At 43.0% G+C, this 15,725-nt stretch overlaps 1 protein-coding gene across 1 annotated transcript; it reads right to left on the bottom strand.

Annotated features, from left to right (window-relative positions):
- Positions 1-2,923: 2,923 nt before the first annotated feature.
- On the bottom strand, positions 2,924-11,434 carry AMIGO2 (adhesion molecule with Ig like domain 2). The gene is made up of 2 exons (XM_035544002.2): positions 11,104-11,434; positions 2,924-4,654 (listed from the first exon to the last, which is right to left on the bottom strand). The coding sequence occupies exon 2, from the start codon at positions 4,579-4,581 to the stop codon at positions 3,016-3,018; it is 1,566 nt and encodes a 521-aa protein (XP_035399895.1). The 5' UTR covers positions 4,582-4,654; positions 11,104-11,434; the 3' UTR covers positions 2,924-3,015.
- Positions 11,435-15,725: the final 4,291 nt, after the last annotated feature.

A 15,725-nucleotide genomic window follows, 5' to 3' on the forward strand; every position in this document is an offset into this window, starting at 1 on the left:
TGCAGCTCCCCTGGGTGCTGTGAGGCTGTGCAATGGCCCAACAGTGTCGGATCCCAGCTCAGGAGCCTCAGTGGGGCTGGTTTCCTGGTGGGAAAAGAGGAACAGCTGCTTTCCCCAGGAAAAGATTGGGATTGTATATCCGTGGCATTGTTGCGGTATGATGAATATTCATTAAAGACTTTAGAAATCTTTATTAAAGCTGCACCTACTGAACTCAAGAGACTGTGATATTTAAAGCAGCAACAAACAAGCCAACAGCTCCTCCAAAATATTCAGTTTTAACACCTTGCTCATAAATCACTATTGCAACTCTGAGCGCTTTGAAGCAGTCACTGAAACACAGTCAATTAATAACGACAGCAAATATCCACAGCTTAAATCAACACTCAGCTGCTCCACTCATCTGGCAGCGTTACTCTGATCCCACAAAGCCTTATGCTCTTCCAGCAGGATAACAGCCCCATGGGCAAAGGGTGTAGGATCTCTCCATATTTTATTTTACTTTTTAAGATTACATAGAGTTTCAAAAAGAATAGTTCAATGCTGTGTCACTGCCCTGTGAGCTGGAGAGGGGGCACCTGCTCAGCCCCAGCTGTGCAGGAGATGAGTGCAGCTGGCACTCAGTCACCAGGCACCAGGCTGCTTGCTTTTCCACTCCAATTTGGAATTGACCGTCAGCACACTTGTAAACATGGAAATCCGGGTCAATTAATGTTATGTATGACAACGGACCATGACATCTGTCCAGCACTGTAACTGATACACACAGCTTTCCCCGGGAATATTTGCATCTCAGTTTCCTACTCTGTCTCCTCACAATTTCAGCCCAGTCCCTGATTCCCTCCTTGAAGAAATTGGAGGACATGCAGCACAAGTGGGGCAAATCAGAAGATCATGCAGCTTATTTAAGTCTTTTCAATTAAAAAAAAAAATAATCTTAAAAAGGAGTCAGTGTCTTAAAAGTCAGGCCTTTCCCTCGCTGCCAGATGACCCAACTGTAGCACTCATTTCAGTTTTTCCATCAGACCTTACATGTAAACATACTAATTTTGTTTTAATGTGTATTTACAGACAAAAAAGAGCTTTATAAAAAGGACACTGACTTGTTTGATAGTGGAAGCTAGTTTTAAATTTACATAGATAAAGGCATAAGCAAAAGACCCAAACCTTTGGTGATCCTTCCCTCCTAAATATTTATTATTTTAAGCCTAGAAAAAGAATTCCTATCTTTCATTTCCCTAAATATCTGAATGAAAATCTCCTGCAGTTTTTTAATTCCATGTACTTTGTGCACAACCCAGCAACACCGTTTCCTGATCTTATCTGTTTTCCAGCCAGCTTGCTTTCAAACAATTAGCTACATCAAGTCTTCCGTGTAGCAAATCAATTGTTGATAGCTTTGGCTCAGCCAGATGTAAGCTTGAGCATGACAACAGGCCTCTCAAAAGAAATCATGAAAAATGGCAAACAACTATTACAGTAAGCCTCACAAAAATAAATTACAGTTGCCATGTCCTGTGGCACTTTGACTCCGATTTTATTTATCCTTCTCCATTTCAGTATATTCCCCAAAAGCCTAATGAAACAGACACACTCCAATTATTCTTTGGTAAGCTGTATTTCCTTGTAAAACTCCTTTGAAGTTGGTAGCATTCAATGCGAGAAAGACTGGCAAAGCCCAGCCCAATCCCAACGTAAGCAAACTTTAAATAAATAAATAAATAAATAAATGGAAATAGCAATTATAAGAGTAAGTTCTCTACAATAACATGACACTTCATGCAAACAACGCTGAATGACCAGCCCAGGCCAATATTACTGAGTTCATAAAGTTTGGCAATGATACATTTGGGCAAGGAGGGAAGCAGTACGTATAAGACTGGGCCAAGCACGGAGGAAAAGCTGCAATTTCTGAATTCACTGTGTGTGAAGTGTTCTGCATTTTCAGAAATTTGTTCAAGCACTATTTCCTCCTTCAATAAAAAAACAAAAGTTAAAAAAATTAAGAAGCACATTTTGTGAGATTACTGGAACCAAGTACTCTGAAAGGATAAAATGATATATTACCTCCCTTTTGTGAGGTTACCCCTAAACAGAAGCAGCCCACCCCTAAGATGAAGCAGGAGTCATGGTGACAGTGTTGGGCTTGCTCACCACATGTGACACCAAGCATATTGTGAGCACTGAAGGTTAAGACAAATGACAATGAGCAATCACGTTATTGCAGCTTAATTAGTTACTGCAGATTAGCTCGAGTCCTCATGACCGAGAACTCCCCTAAGGCAATTACAAAGGTAACATGTTAACTTTTACAAGTTTTCTTTATGTGTCAATATTTATAAACAAATACAACTACATTTCATAAGCAATCCCTCGATTGAGATTGGAATAAAATGAACACACACATTTAAAGTTTTCACACAGTTCTTGGAAAACACATTATCAGTTTATGGCCATAAACTTTTATCCAGTACTTCTAGGCATCCTGGTGGCAAATCTAATCTTTTTGTTAAGATCAGTCCAGGAAAACTCTTTTCCTCCATGATTTTATTGTGAAGATTTTATGGACCTGTGAAAGGAACTGCAGGAAGGTTGGGCACTTTCCTCTGTAGCCACCTCAGTTTGCTCGTATGCTCCTCGCAGAGGAAGGGAGCACTCAGAAGAACCAAGAGTCTCATGTGGCAGTGAGCATCTGCCCTCAGAAATCAGCTGTCTGCACTGAAAGCACCTTTAAATAAGCATGAGAGATGGCTGCATACATCCCAGAGAGTAAAAACCAAGGCTAGGCTTTCACTGAAGGCATTCACATGAATGCCATGCTGTTTGCTTTTCTCAAGCAAGGTACCCCTGTTGCATGGCCCTGCACTCACAAAAGAGAGGAGACGCAGTTCAAGGACTGACAATAGATACTTTTTTTTAAAACATTTTCTCTCTTTATTTCTTTTTCCTGATGGATGCTACAAGCAAAGGAGGTATTCAGAAATGTGACTGCACAATACAAACACAGGCAGCAAACTAAGTTGATGGCATGAAAGGTGTATCTGAGAACACAGAGTTGACGGAATCAGAGTCGGATTTTGTTCGAGTGGTTTTTAAGATGCTCTCAGCTATGGCATTGTCATTAGGAAACAGTTTTACTTTCCCATTCTGATTGTGTTTTGGTTCGTGTACAGGTTCCAGGAAAACCACTCGTTTGCCAGTGCTGGCCTTCTTCTCATCAGCAGGCAGCTCTTGAGGTGGTGTGGAGTTCAGTATGGATGAGTGGGCACTGCTTTGGTTCAGCTTCCTCTTCCTCCTCTTTGTCTTGCATTGACACGGGCAGGGGGTCAGATAGAGATAGAGGAGTACTAAAACAATACTGGCTACACAGGCAGCAAGGGTCGTAAAAGCTGTATTAAATGCTTCATGAGCATGGGACTTGTTAACTGTGAAATTGCTCACATTTATTCTAACCTCTATGGTTTCATTCAATAGTCTTTTCTTATTTATTGCAATGCAGGAGTACAGCCCAGAGTCCTCTAGCTGGGCATCTGTTATCTCCAGGCTCCCGTTATGAAACACCCTAAAGTTGCCTGTCTCCTTGTCTGGCTCCAGCAATTTATTGTCTGGACTAACCCAAACAAAGTGCGTGCCTGCATCACTGATTCTGCTGTCACAGTGAACGATCAGCCTGTCACCAACCTGGGCATCATGAATAAACCCAAAGGCTTGGAAAGAGCTGTTGATGGTGCTTTCAGAGCAATTCAGAAAGTTGTCGTGCAGTAAAGGCAGTTTATTGTAACCTCTTGGGTCTGATCGCAGCAAACAAGTGTACTCGCTTTTGAAGTCCACGACAGAGTTGAAGTGCCTTTGATACCAGAAGATCAGCATGGAGTACAGTGTACAGTCACAGTAAAACGGGTTGCCATGAAGATAAACTCCACTGAGATGCTTGGCTGGCACCGAACTCAGGCGCTGGATAGGCATCGACTGGATGTGGTTATAGGAAACATCCAGCAATATGAGTTCTGTCAGCTTGTGTTTTCCAATGTACAAGTCCAGCGGGAAATGCGAGAGTGAGTTATAGCTTAAGTACAATTTCTGTAATTTGTACAATCCTCCAAAGGCTGAAGACTCTATCTGCATTATCTGATTGTTGTACAGCAGGAGAACTTCCAGGGCCTTCAGCTCCTGGAACACGGGGCTGCCCAGCGTCTTCAGGCTGTTGGACGACAAGTCTAGGTACTTCAGGTTTGGGGTTGTGGAAAAGCTTCCAGTGATAATGCTGCTAATGCTGTTATGATTGATTATTAAAGTGTTCAGCTTCTCAAACAGCACCGGGATCCATTCAGGCTCTAAGAATCCAATTCTGTTATAACTCAGATCCAGCCTTTTCATACTTTTATAGAGATTTCCTGGCACCCGAGAGAGGTTCTTACTGGTGCAGCTTACGATATCGCTGGCACAGATGCAGGCTGTTGGACACATCCCTGGGGCACTGCCACAGAGACTCACTGTGAAGACCAAGAGGCATGCCAGCCCTCTGCAGTTCACCTTACAAACTCCAAGTCGAGTAGGAAGCGTCCAACAGTTTAAAGACATTGTCGCTGGCTCTTAGCTGGATCCCAGTGCTCCTTGACACAGATTACATGTGCAGCTAGCTTTGCACTAATCGCTGTCAAAAGAGGAATACAGAGGTACAGCACGTTAACATTTAACATTCATACCCTGCCTGATTTCTTATGCATGCCTTCTGAACAAATACAGTGAATTAATCAATGTTTCATAGAATTAGTTAGAAAATCTAGTTGTTCTTAGATGATTTTAGCTTAGTGTTGTCTTTATGTAAACATGACATTCTTCACTCATCTGTAAACATTCACATTAGAGACACGTTTTCCTCTTCAAAAAAAATGCAACCGTTCTTCAGTCTTGGACTAAGGAATGCAATTTCTGACAATTTACAAAAAAAAAAATAATCAGAAATGCTCATCTGTGGAACCTGAATGGGCAAAAGCATCTCCTAGCTGTTTCCAAATCAGCCTAGGCGAAAAACTTCTGGTAGAGAGAAGAGGAAAACAAAAACAAACAAAAAATCTTATCCGAAAATATTGCTTTGTCTAGCAGGGAGCAGTTACGATACATGTTTCTTCCCAGAGAATGCCTCACATTTTTAAGCAAAGAATTTTATCAGCCTCTTTAACTTTAAAGGTCATATGATTTATTATTATTTTTATTTTTAATTCAGTAATTGATAGTTCAGGTATCAACAGTCCATTTTTAAAGTTATTCAAGGTGTTCAACTGGAATGCTTGGTATTCTGTTACTTCTACCTTTGCCAAAATAATTGTAGGGGAGGAAATTTCTCATGCCTGTTCCTACCTCAAGCAGAACTTTTGGGACCTTTCAGTTAGGATGAGTCAGATGTTTCTCAAAACTCATTAAAGGGAAAAAAATGTTTTGCTAATTTTCCTTCTCAAGTAATAAGAACAAAACCTGCCATACTCTTCTGAGAATATTTTAGCGTCACTATAGTTTGAAGCAGGGACTTAAAATTTGTCAGTCTAGTGGTTCCATGCCAAGGTATATGTTTTTTGCCATCTCCTAGGAAAATGTACACATAATTAGCAGAGCAATGAACATTTCTGTTCATTCTTGCTCTCCCTGGATACCTGTTAAGAGTTTGCCAGTAAATTCCCAGGTGAATCCATATGCATGGATTATCCCCACCCCTTCACAGATCAAGCATATTCAGCTCCCACATATTAAACTCAAACTCACTCCTCCACTCTCACCTACCCGTTGGTACAGTATCTGAGCAGGGCAACCCCACACTGACAGCTCCTCCGGGCTGCTGACACTGATATGTCCCAGAGCTGGGAGATGGGAGGCTGCCAGAGGGCAGCAGGGAGAATCAAATGGAAATTAAATGGAGAGAAGCAGAATAAAAGGTGTTGTATTCATTGATGAGGGGAGATGGATGAAGAAAGGATAGGGATGTTAAAATCAAGACCTAGAAGGTGGAGGACTAATGCAGAGATGCAGGCAAAGAAGGGGTTAAGGGGAAAGAGAAGATAAGATATGCATGGGAAAGGAAGGGCAAAACTAGGAAAGGAGGATGCTAATGGAGCATCATCATTGTAGCTAATGAAGCAAGCATGAGATAGTTTGGATGCCATCAGGGCACAGAAAGCTAAAGCATACGATAAGCCTGGGAAAGCAGACGGGGAGGAGATAAACGACATAAAAGGGTTAAGCATCAGAAAGACAAGTGTATCAAGAGATGAACATTAAAACACACTTCTATGGAGAATTTGCATCTGCTACTTGTGAGTCTAAGATTACCTATGCAATCAATTAATTAATGTGAAATGCACTAATTTCCACTTGCCCCTCAGTTCCTTATTCCCCTCCTCTCTAACACGCTGCCAAGCTGACAGGCTGCTGTCTTCTGCCAAGTCTTCTATTCTTAAGTCAAATGGTAGAGGTTGCGGTATGAATCCAGAGAGCTGAACCTTCAAATGACCCATTAAAAGAAGAAATATGAAGGCAGCAGGAGGGGAGAATTCACCTTGCACAAGAATTTATATATACATTGGGTTTAAATGCTTGCATTCCCCAAAACTATATTAAGAGAATGACAGGGCAGCCAAATCAAATATTCAAAAATTAGCATCACAAGTAAGGTTTTCTGTGCCATTTAAATTTTTATATACATCCCTTAGTTACACGATCACTTAGATTTCTCCCTTCCCAAAGCCTTTCCTCATACTGTGCACAGGATCTGTTGAAGAACATGGAAAAGAAAGGGTGATTACACCAAGAGCTAAGTAAATGCCTGTACATGACAACTGCAACATATCCTAGCTTCTGCCACAGAATTCCTGTGACATCAAGCAAATTATGTGAACTGGTGACTGTTAGAAAATTATGAGCTTATTACAGTCATCAGCTTGAGACTCAGAAAATAAGGAGCTTGTATATGTTAAATTTGGGAAGGACTTATCTGAAGAAGTGTCTAGATGAAAGTCAAAATGATACGACTCTAGCTGAGAGCTTTGACTATAAAGTTTTCTCCTTGCTCCCCTGTGTATAAAAGAAATATAGAAACATAATGTTAAGTATAAGAATATCGTAAAAATAAATTAATTGATTATGAATCTTGATACTAAGCTTTCATTCTAAAGTCTTCTAGGTTTTTAGGTCATTTTGAAGTATCTAACAATGTGTGGTTGTCAGTGGGAAGTTAGGAACCAGGAGGAATTTTAACCAATCCTAAGCACCTAGCTGAGGTGTTTTTGCTAGCTAGCTAGTCGTTTATGGAAACAATTAATAGATATAAGTTCATCTAGAGGGTGAGACCTATGAAAGCATTAGAGAATTGAACATCAAGAAACGATTCTGTACTCCACTGTGGATTTGTATGGCAAGCAGTACATAAGGCACAATGGAAACACTGAAAGATGTAAAAAGATTTTCATAACTGCTCATTTAGTTAGCACATTGCTCGAAACAAGGTATGTGAAAACTGTATATCATAAAACCTTGGTGCATAAAGACTGAATTATAACACATTCACAAAATGGGGGATAATTTAATGTTGCATAGGTTGCCTTTTCCACTAATATTTGACTGTCTGATTTTGCAGCCTCTGCAGACTAATTTTTCATGGAACTGCACTTGCAAAAAGATGAATGGCACTTTCAAAATCAGCTCCTGTGTTGAATATAACTGCAATCCTGGAGATACTCCAAACAGAAAGTACTAGGTCAATGCCCAGTTTGGGAAGGCTTACCAAGCTGAACACACTAAATAGCCTTGCATGTTTGTTTCTGTCCACATCTACAGTTAACTCCCCAGAAACTGTGAGATCGCCTGCAACCAAGTCCCAAAGGCAGATTTGGGGCTGGTGTAAATCAGCATAACTTTGAATTCCAAGGAGCAAAACCAGTCTACAAGTGCTGAAAACTTGCTTGTCCATTTCCAAAGCTCATTAAAGTTGCCAAATGAGAACTGCTTCAACTTGGCTTGCTTGTCAAGGCAAAGCCAAATTATGGACATACACATACCGGGTTATTTTGAGAGAACCCTACCAAGCAGAAACCTTCCTTGCTGTGCCCAAATCACAGTGCAGTGCTTTTAACCTCAACAGGGCCTTTGCCCTTCTGGAGGTTTGGGCTGCTGAGGTGCAGCTTGCTCCATCCTTTGAGTACTTGTGTTCCTCCACACTTCTGCATAAATTACACTTGCTGGTAGCAAAGCTAAGCATACTGAACACAAATATTCATAATCTATGTGATCATTTGAACCCATTCAAAATGGCTGCATAAACAGTTAGCTGTTGGTTATGTGCAGCTGTTAAGTGGCAAGGAAGAAAAAGGCTTACAATTAGCCTTATGTTTAAAAGCATTTGTTTCATCCCAATATGACTTGGGGTCTTATAAAAGTATCACTTTGCAAACTTCAATATTACATATTTTCTCAAGAATTAATGCTATTAAATACTAGCAGCTAACATGTGCCAACAGGCTCTGGCTAAGTACTTCACCATTTTCACTTCTCTTCTGAATGAGCTGGGTAAATGGCTTTTTGTGAGTGAAGGGCATGGTGGGGGGATTTGCACTTGAATTCTTTTCAAAGAAATCATTTCTTTGTGGTGTTAAGTGTGATATTTTAAGTTCACTGCCAAAAACACAGTACTTCCTGAGATGAATCATCTGTGCAGTAATGGTGCACATGTTTTTTAACCATTTAAGAAGAAATGCAGGATGTATTCTCATATCACGGAGAATATTTTCTGTTGTCAGCAACAGTTGACTACAACAGATCAACTCCTAGATGATTTGGCTCCTGGTTTTGATTTTTTTTTTATAAGGTTTTCGGAATTAACAAGCACCCAGAGCTACTTATGGAAAATGGGAATGCTGGATGCCTGTGAATTTCCTCACTATCAGTTATCGCTGCAAAAATCAACTAATGTCCTAAACAGTCATTACCATTTTCTCTGGGTTCTCTCTCCTATTAATGTTACATTTGTAATCTCTACACCAGCTTTCTGTTTCTTCCAGGAAAACCTATATACCAAATTATTTCTCTCAGTTCATTTAAGACTTTGCTTAAAAATATATATGTGGCACCGTTTTTAATTTAAGTAGTGAAAGGGACTGGAAATTACAAGTCACCTGAATGCTTTTGCAAACACTACCACTAGTCTTTTCAGTGTTAAAGTGGATCGATCTGCTTTACAGTAGGAATAACATCTTCCTATACACTGGTGATGCAAACAGTCTCACTCCTGGCTGGCACTTTCTGCACAGTGAAAATGCAAATATTTGTATACACCCCCCCACTCCCCCACCCCAATGTTGAGTTTATAGAATCACAAGCTCAAACACTAAAAAATATTGAAGACCTCAGTCTATCTTCCAAAAGGTCTGCACTATTTCCACATCTCCTAGCTCTTCTTGTGCCACATCCTCCCACTTTATACAGTCCCCTAGCCCATCTCACCAGCCCACAAGTCATTCACACACCTCTGCACCTTCCCATTGACTTGCATGCCCACACAGTTGCTCTCCCCCTTTCACTCGTCTAGATATCAGATGAATCAAGGCCTTATTAGTTAAATAGAATAACAGATGAAACAAAATGGTGATGGCACAGGTGTTAAAACTGTTTCCTCACAGTCCTTTTTTTATGAAGAAAATAATAATTAAAAAAGCTTTCATCATGAACAATTTGGGGGGGGGGGGAAGACCATCAAAATGGGGTTTTAGTCATTTATAGCAACAATATTATAGAAGTACAATTATTAATACTTTTAAGCCTAACTTTACAAATCCTGCTTAAGTACACGATAGAACCATTAATTGCAAACAGACTAGTGGCATCTCACATAATAAATCTTTCTAAATGTTAGACTTACTAGGAAGGTCTGCACAGACTTCCATTCTGTGTGTAGTGGGGAAACAGTCCAAGGAAACATCACTGTAGTGGCCACCTCACACATCTCCAGGTTTCACTCTGCTTTTAACACTCTAGGATGCAAAGGCACTCTGCATTGAACCTGCCTCTGACAGCTGTGCTCAGCATTTCTGACGGAGCAGATCTGGATTACCCAGGCATCATAATCCATGATATTCAGTGACATGACAGACTGGGGAGCAGAGCCTGTTGGTGAACTACGTCTGGGTGATGCCTTGATATACTGGACTAAATCCCTGAACTGGGCTAAGCTGTGCTTGGTGCAGGACCTAACAGAGATGAAAAAATGGCTTTACATCACCTTTGCAGCAAGCTGATCCTGAGGTCAGCCTGGCAAATGGAGTGGTCCCTCTGGCCAGCACCTGGCCAGATCTCAGCAGTGCTGGATCGGGGAGGAATTTGTCCCAGTAAACCTGGCCAACTAAAACTATTTTCTCCCACACATCCCTCACTAAGGACCGAATCTCTCTGAAGACAGACTTATTTATTTCTTTGTGCCCATGGTAATTCACTTGGCTTAAAGAAAACTGAGCAGCAGGGTGACGTGCCACAGGGACTGAGCTGGGCTGATCGCGGCAACGTGTCTACGGCACCACCATCTACGTGAAGTCAGCATCCCGCAGCTCCTGCCCCTCTTTAAGAGCAGAAGGGAAACACGCTCAGTGGACCAGCAAGGCACCCCTTTCGCCATGCTACTCTGTAAATCAAGCTGCGTCCTAGCTCCAACCTCGTGGACGACTTCAGTTGCTAAGGAGATCGCCAAATAATTAAGAAAAACGCAGTGACAAGCAGCGGTGCCTCACGTCCAGCACCACCAATCAGTCTCCAAGCGATGCCAGATCCCACGAAAGTTTACTTGCCCAGCGGAGCATCCCCACCGCCTCCAGGAGCTTCTCCCACAGCCTAAACTTCAGAGCCCCCCTCCTGCGCCGCGGGGGCTCGGGGCAGCACCCCGAGGACCAGTGCTGGGACCCGGGGCAAAGTTTCGGCGACCCTTTCGGAGGCGAGCCAGGCGGGGAGCACCGCACCCCGCAGCCCCCCGGCCCCCTGCTCTCCTCTCCTCTCTTCTCCTCTCCCCCCGCCGCCTGCCGGGCTGAGATCGCCTCCGGCCACCCCCCCCCCTCCGGCGGGCAGCGTTACCTGCAGCGCCCGGCGGCCGCCTCATGGCCGGGGAACGCGGTGCCGGTGCCGGCCCCGCCTCCAGCCCCGCATGCTCCGCTCCTCTCCTCTCCTCCGGCGGCTGGGGGAAGTTTGGGGTCGCAGCCAGCGCCGGCAGCACGGCTGAGGATGGTGATGATGATGATGATGATGAAGATGATGAGGAGGATGAAGATGATGAGGATGAAGAAGGAAGGCAGGAGACTGCCAGCCACAGCAGCAAGGCGCGGGCCGGGGCTTTTATCCCCTCCTGCCCCCGCCCCCGGTCCCCGCCGCCGCTTCCCCTCGGCGGCAGCGGGACGGAGCCGCCGGTTCCCCCGGGGAGGGCCGCGCCGCCCGCCCCGCTCCGCTCCGCCCCGCTCCGCACCGCCCCGATCCGATCCGCCCCGATCCGATCCGCGGGGATTTCCGCGGCCCTGCGCCGGGGGGCGCGCCCGATCCGCTCCGATCCGATCCGCTCCTCACCGAAACGGCGGCGGCTCCCCCGGCAACTTTCGGGCTTGCCTTGAGCTGTGCGAGAGCCGCTGCCAGGTCAGGGAGAGGGAAAGCTGCAAGCTGAAAGCATCCAAGCAGCCTTCCCTCTGATCCTGGGAGGTTGTTAACCTTCCCCGATGAAGTTGCTGCCTAAATTTCCTTCATCGTTTCGAGCGCCCTGCGTGTAGAGGCTGAAGCTGAACAGGGACTGGCTTAGCGAATAGCAGGGGTTGGGGATTTATTATCATCCGGGCATACAGTTTATAGAAAAATTCTCAGCACAGGGGGCTTGTGTATTAAAGCTGCTGTAAATCACACTTCTTCTTGCAAGGGCACATAACGAGCCGGTGTTTAATAACAGGGTTCGTGCCCACATGTAATGCTCAAGGGATCCTTCTTGCCCTAAAATTCATGCTACAAGCAAACTGAAATTTTTTAGTATAGTACAAGGAATCTGTTAAAAATGGGATTCATTTCAGATTAAAGCCTGGTGAGCTGTGGGTGATACTGCTATTGATTTCAAATACTTTTGGATCACTATCTTATGATAAAAATTCAGCTTTTTATTAGTCATTCATATTCTGTGTTTATTTTCTGCATTTCTGGGTATTTAGATGATGCACCGGTGAAATAACTTCAATCTCCAGGTTATTGATTTGACACTGATTGGTTTCAGACACTCCAGGTGAATATTCATTTGTTTAAAGAAGCTAGTTGTCTTCATCTAGAGTAAACCATCAAGCGTTTCTAGTTGCCTCAATATATAAAATAGTGGGTAAAATTTGAGTTGTTCACACTGTCAATAGACTCTGAGGAAGGCGATATTAGTGTTTTGTTTCCTTCCCCTGCTATCAAAACTGAAAATGTTAAGCCTGAATTCTTCTTACAGTCTTACTTGTGGAATGGTGACATGATAGCATACAGAGTAGCCATCCATTTGTACTTTGCATACTTTCTTTAAATAATCTGGTTTTAAAATGATAACAATTTTAACTGCAGTTTGTTCAGACCATGATAAGTGTGAAACACAGGTAGGTGCAGTGATGGCACTGCTTGTAGCCAACTTATTTAGATTCCAACCATGAAATCTTGACATAGTGATAATTACTTTGGGGAGGCAGGATCCAAATCATAGTGAAGTGCCTAATACTTAAGGCAATAAAGATGTTTTCCAGGATTATTTTTCTCATGAATGCTGATGGATTTACTTTTGTGTCGGAGAAGTCAGGGCCCAGATGCTCAAGAAATCAACAGGAGTTGTGATGATCCTTACATGACCTGCTGAGCTTATGAACAGAGGCCATCTGCCAAGGAGCAGACTTTGCACAGAAATCACGATCAAGCGATACATCGAACGGTCTGAAGGGAGTTCAGAGCTACAGAATTCTTGTAAGTCTGGCAACAGCTGGTTGTGAGCCCAGCAATTCTTTGTTCCCACTGAATGTTGACAAGTTTGCTCATGGCATGATGCAATCTAATGTATTGTGCTAATTCACAGCCTAAAGGTGCTTTTGACACTTGTTACATACTAAATTACAAAGAATATTGTTTTTAAAATTCTAACTTGGATGGGAACAATTGGTAATTAGCTTTCTTCTAGCAAACAGTAGTGGTGTGAAAACAGTACCTATCCAAAATCTTTGTTGATCGTATGTGGGCAGAAGCTGTGTGAAGCTGACAGTCCATTAATTAGGACACCAAGCCTTTCTTGTGATAATCTCTACAAATGTAGGGTTTCTGGCATCACCAGTAGAGATTTTTATTGCAGAGAATTGCTGATAGCTGTCTCCTTCTTCCAAAACCATCAGGATCCTGCCTGTGTTTCCCTGCCCCTGTACAAAACTATCCATTAGAGTCAAAGCTTTTCAGCGATGGAACTGTTCTTGTTTTCATGTCCTGTGTAGTACTAAGGAGACTGATGGGCTTGAGATGGGCTTTTAATAACAATATTTTCCTTGTGCTCTTGAAAGCCCCACAAATACATAAATGCCTGTAGTATCTTTTTTAAAAAAAATCTCTTTTTAGTAAAACAGCAACTTTATTACAATTATATCATTAAACTGATCATTAAAGGACTTTTTTCAAAAGCAGCATCCTGATTCGACTTGGCTTCAGGGAATTTACAGTCCCTTGATGAGCAAGCAACAAAACTGTTCTGCTAGGGACTGACTAGGAGAAGCCAAGGGGCTGCTGAAAGAAAGAAATATCTTCCACCTCTCCTGTCACACTCTGCTTCTGGCTGGAGCATGGTTTTCTACCATAGTGCTCACACAGAAAGAAAGAGTGACAGTCTCCAGTCTAAGGTCTGCTATATACAGTTACAGCCACTGGGTAACATGCAGTAAAAAGGGCTAGACAGCCATCTTCCTTTCTGTGATTCCTCTGCCTCAGTCCTGAATTAATTCTGTTTCAGTGTAGGCCCACTCCGATGGTCAGTGTAATTCAGTGGGCTGGGGGCTGCAGTCCCACATGTATGAACTCAGAGCTGCTGCCGCATGAGGACTTAAACACTGATTTGTGTGTACCTAAGAGGAATAGTATCTCCTCTTCCCCCAGCCATGTTTTAGGAGAAAGCAATATCTAACAATATATTTTGTCTAAAACCGAAGAGCTCGGACAACACCTAGTGGAGCAAGCCCCATGGGAGAGAACACTGGGTCCATGGATCCTGTCTGGGCTTCAGTGTGAGATACATGCACAGGCACTGGGTCCTGTCAGGACCATAATGCTTTTGGCATGCCCTGAAGCAGAACATGACTGCTGTCATGTCCAGGGAGCTGGAGACTGGAGGGTCAAATACTGCCGTGCCTCAGGGGTTGACGAGAACAAAGAGGTCTGGCAGCAATGGCAGAGGCAGGCCTGGGTTTTAAGGCTGTCAGTGTATGTCAGATGATGAGCAGGACTGTCACCTGGGGGTTGTAACCGCTCTTTCCAGCTCTGTTTTCTGTCCGGTTTGAAGCTGGGCCCAGTGCACAGCTCTTCCATTCCACCACTGCTCACCAGCCTTCTCAGTCTCTAAGGGTTCAGCCTCTTTTCTTCTTTCTCCTGCTGAAAAGGTCCTTATCACTCCCCCATGTGAATAACTGCTATTCATTAGACTAAGGAGAAAGAAAATAAAAGACTGGTTCTTTAGCCCTGTGACTGGAACTCTTACCTAGCAGGATTGTACTCACTCCCTAGAGGGACAAGCTATTCCTTGCTCCCCATCCTTACATCCTCAGAAGTGCCTTTTGTTCCTCTCTGTCACTCAAACCTATTCTATTGCTCCTTATTTTCAGGTTTATAGATCTGCAGGTCTGGAGGGGATGTTCAAAGAGCTATGGAGTATCATCTGTCTGGAGTATCATCTTTCCCCACTCTGCTCTCAGAATTGCCACCAGCTGGTAAATACTGTTGAACAGGGAGACGGTGACTGGCATTAAGTTGAGGTTCTCATTAGGGGGGAGTATGCTGCAGGATAAAAGATTTTCAGTACTTCTGTTTATTGATTTGGCCCTCACTTCTTGCCCTTTCTCCATTCAGATGTTCCTTTAGAACCCCAAATGTCAAGTTTCTCAGTTGGGCAGATTTGCTGTTGTCACTTGCAGTCTTCTCTGATGTCTTTGCTACCTCTAGCATTTCATAAGACTGAGGATGGGAAAAAGACCAGCAGATATATCTTAGATGTTTCTGTCAGTTAAATAAATTGATTTACTTTAAGGGTTGTCTTGTGTGCTAGTCCCATCTGTATAACTTACAGAACACACAGTTTATATCTTGGTTGATTTCTAAAACAGTCAAAGAGCTTGTACCTTGGTGTTCACAATACAAAGGTGTGCTTCCTGTGTGTTATCAAAAGAAATGAGAATTCTAAAATGTGTTTATTTTGGACTAGATTAGCCATTGAAACCTGAGGGTTTAGGAATAACACAGGTGAGTAAGTGTCAGTGGCTGCTGTGTCCCCATGGATTGTTAGGGTCCTTGAATCTTAGAATCTGCAGATCTCAAACACACATAGAAACTTTGTTCAGTAGTCTTCAAGTCTTTGGATCGCATTTACATGCAAGGAAGGCATCTTTAAGCACTGGAGGATAATTTATTTTCATTTTCTATTCCAAAGGCAGCACTTCAGAAAATGTTACAAATTAACA

The sequence above is a fragment of the Cygnus atratus genome, chromosome 1 (assembly GCF_013377495.2).
Source record: "Cygnus atratus isolate AKBS03 ecotype Queensland, Australia chromosome 1, CAtr_DNAZoo_HiC_assembly, whole genome shotgun sequence".
Taxonomy (NCBI): Eukaryota; Metazoa; Chordata; class Aves; order Anseriformes; family Anatidae; genus Cygnus; species Cygnus atratus.

What these genes read in the sequence shown, in the direction of transcription:
- AMIGO2 (XM_035544002.2), bottom strand. Translation starts at nt 4,581, where the DNA reads ATGTCTTTAAACTGTTGGACGCTTCCTACTCGACTTGGAGTTTGTAAG.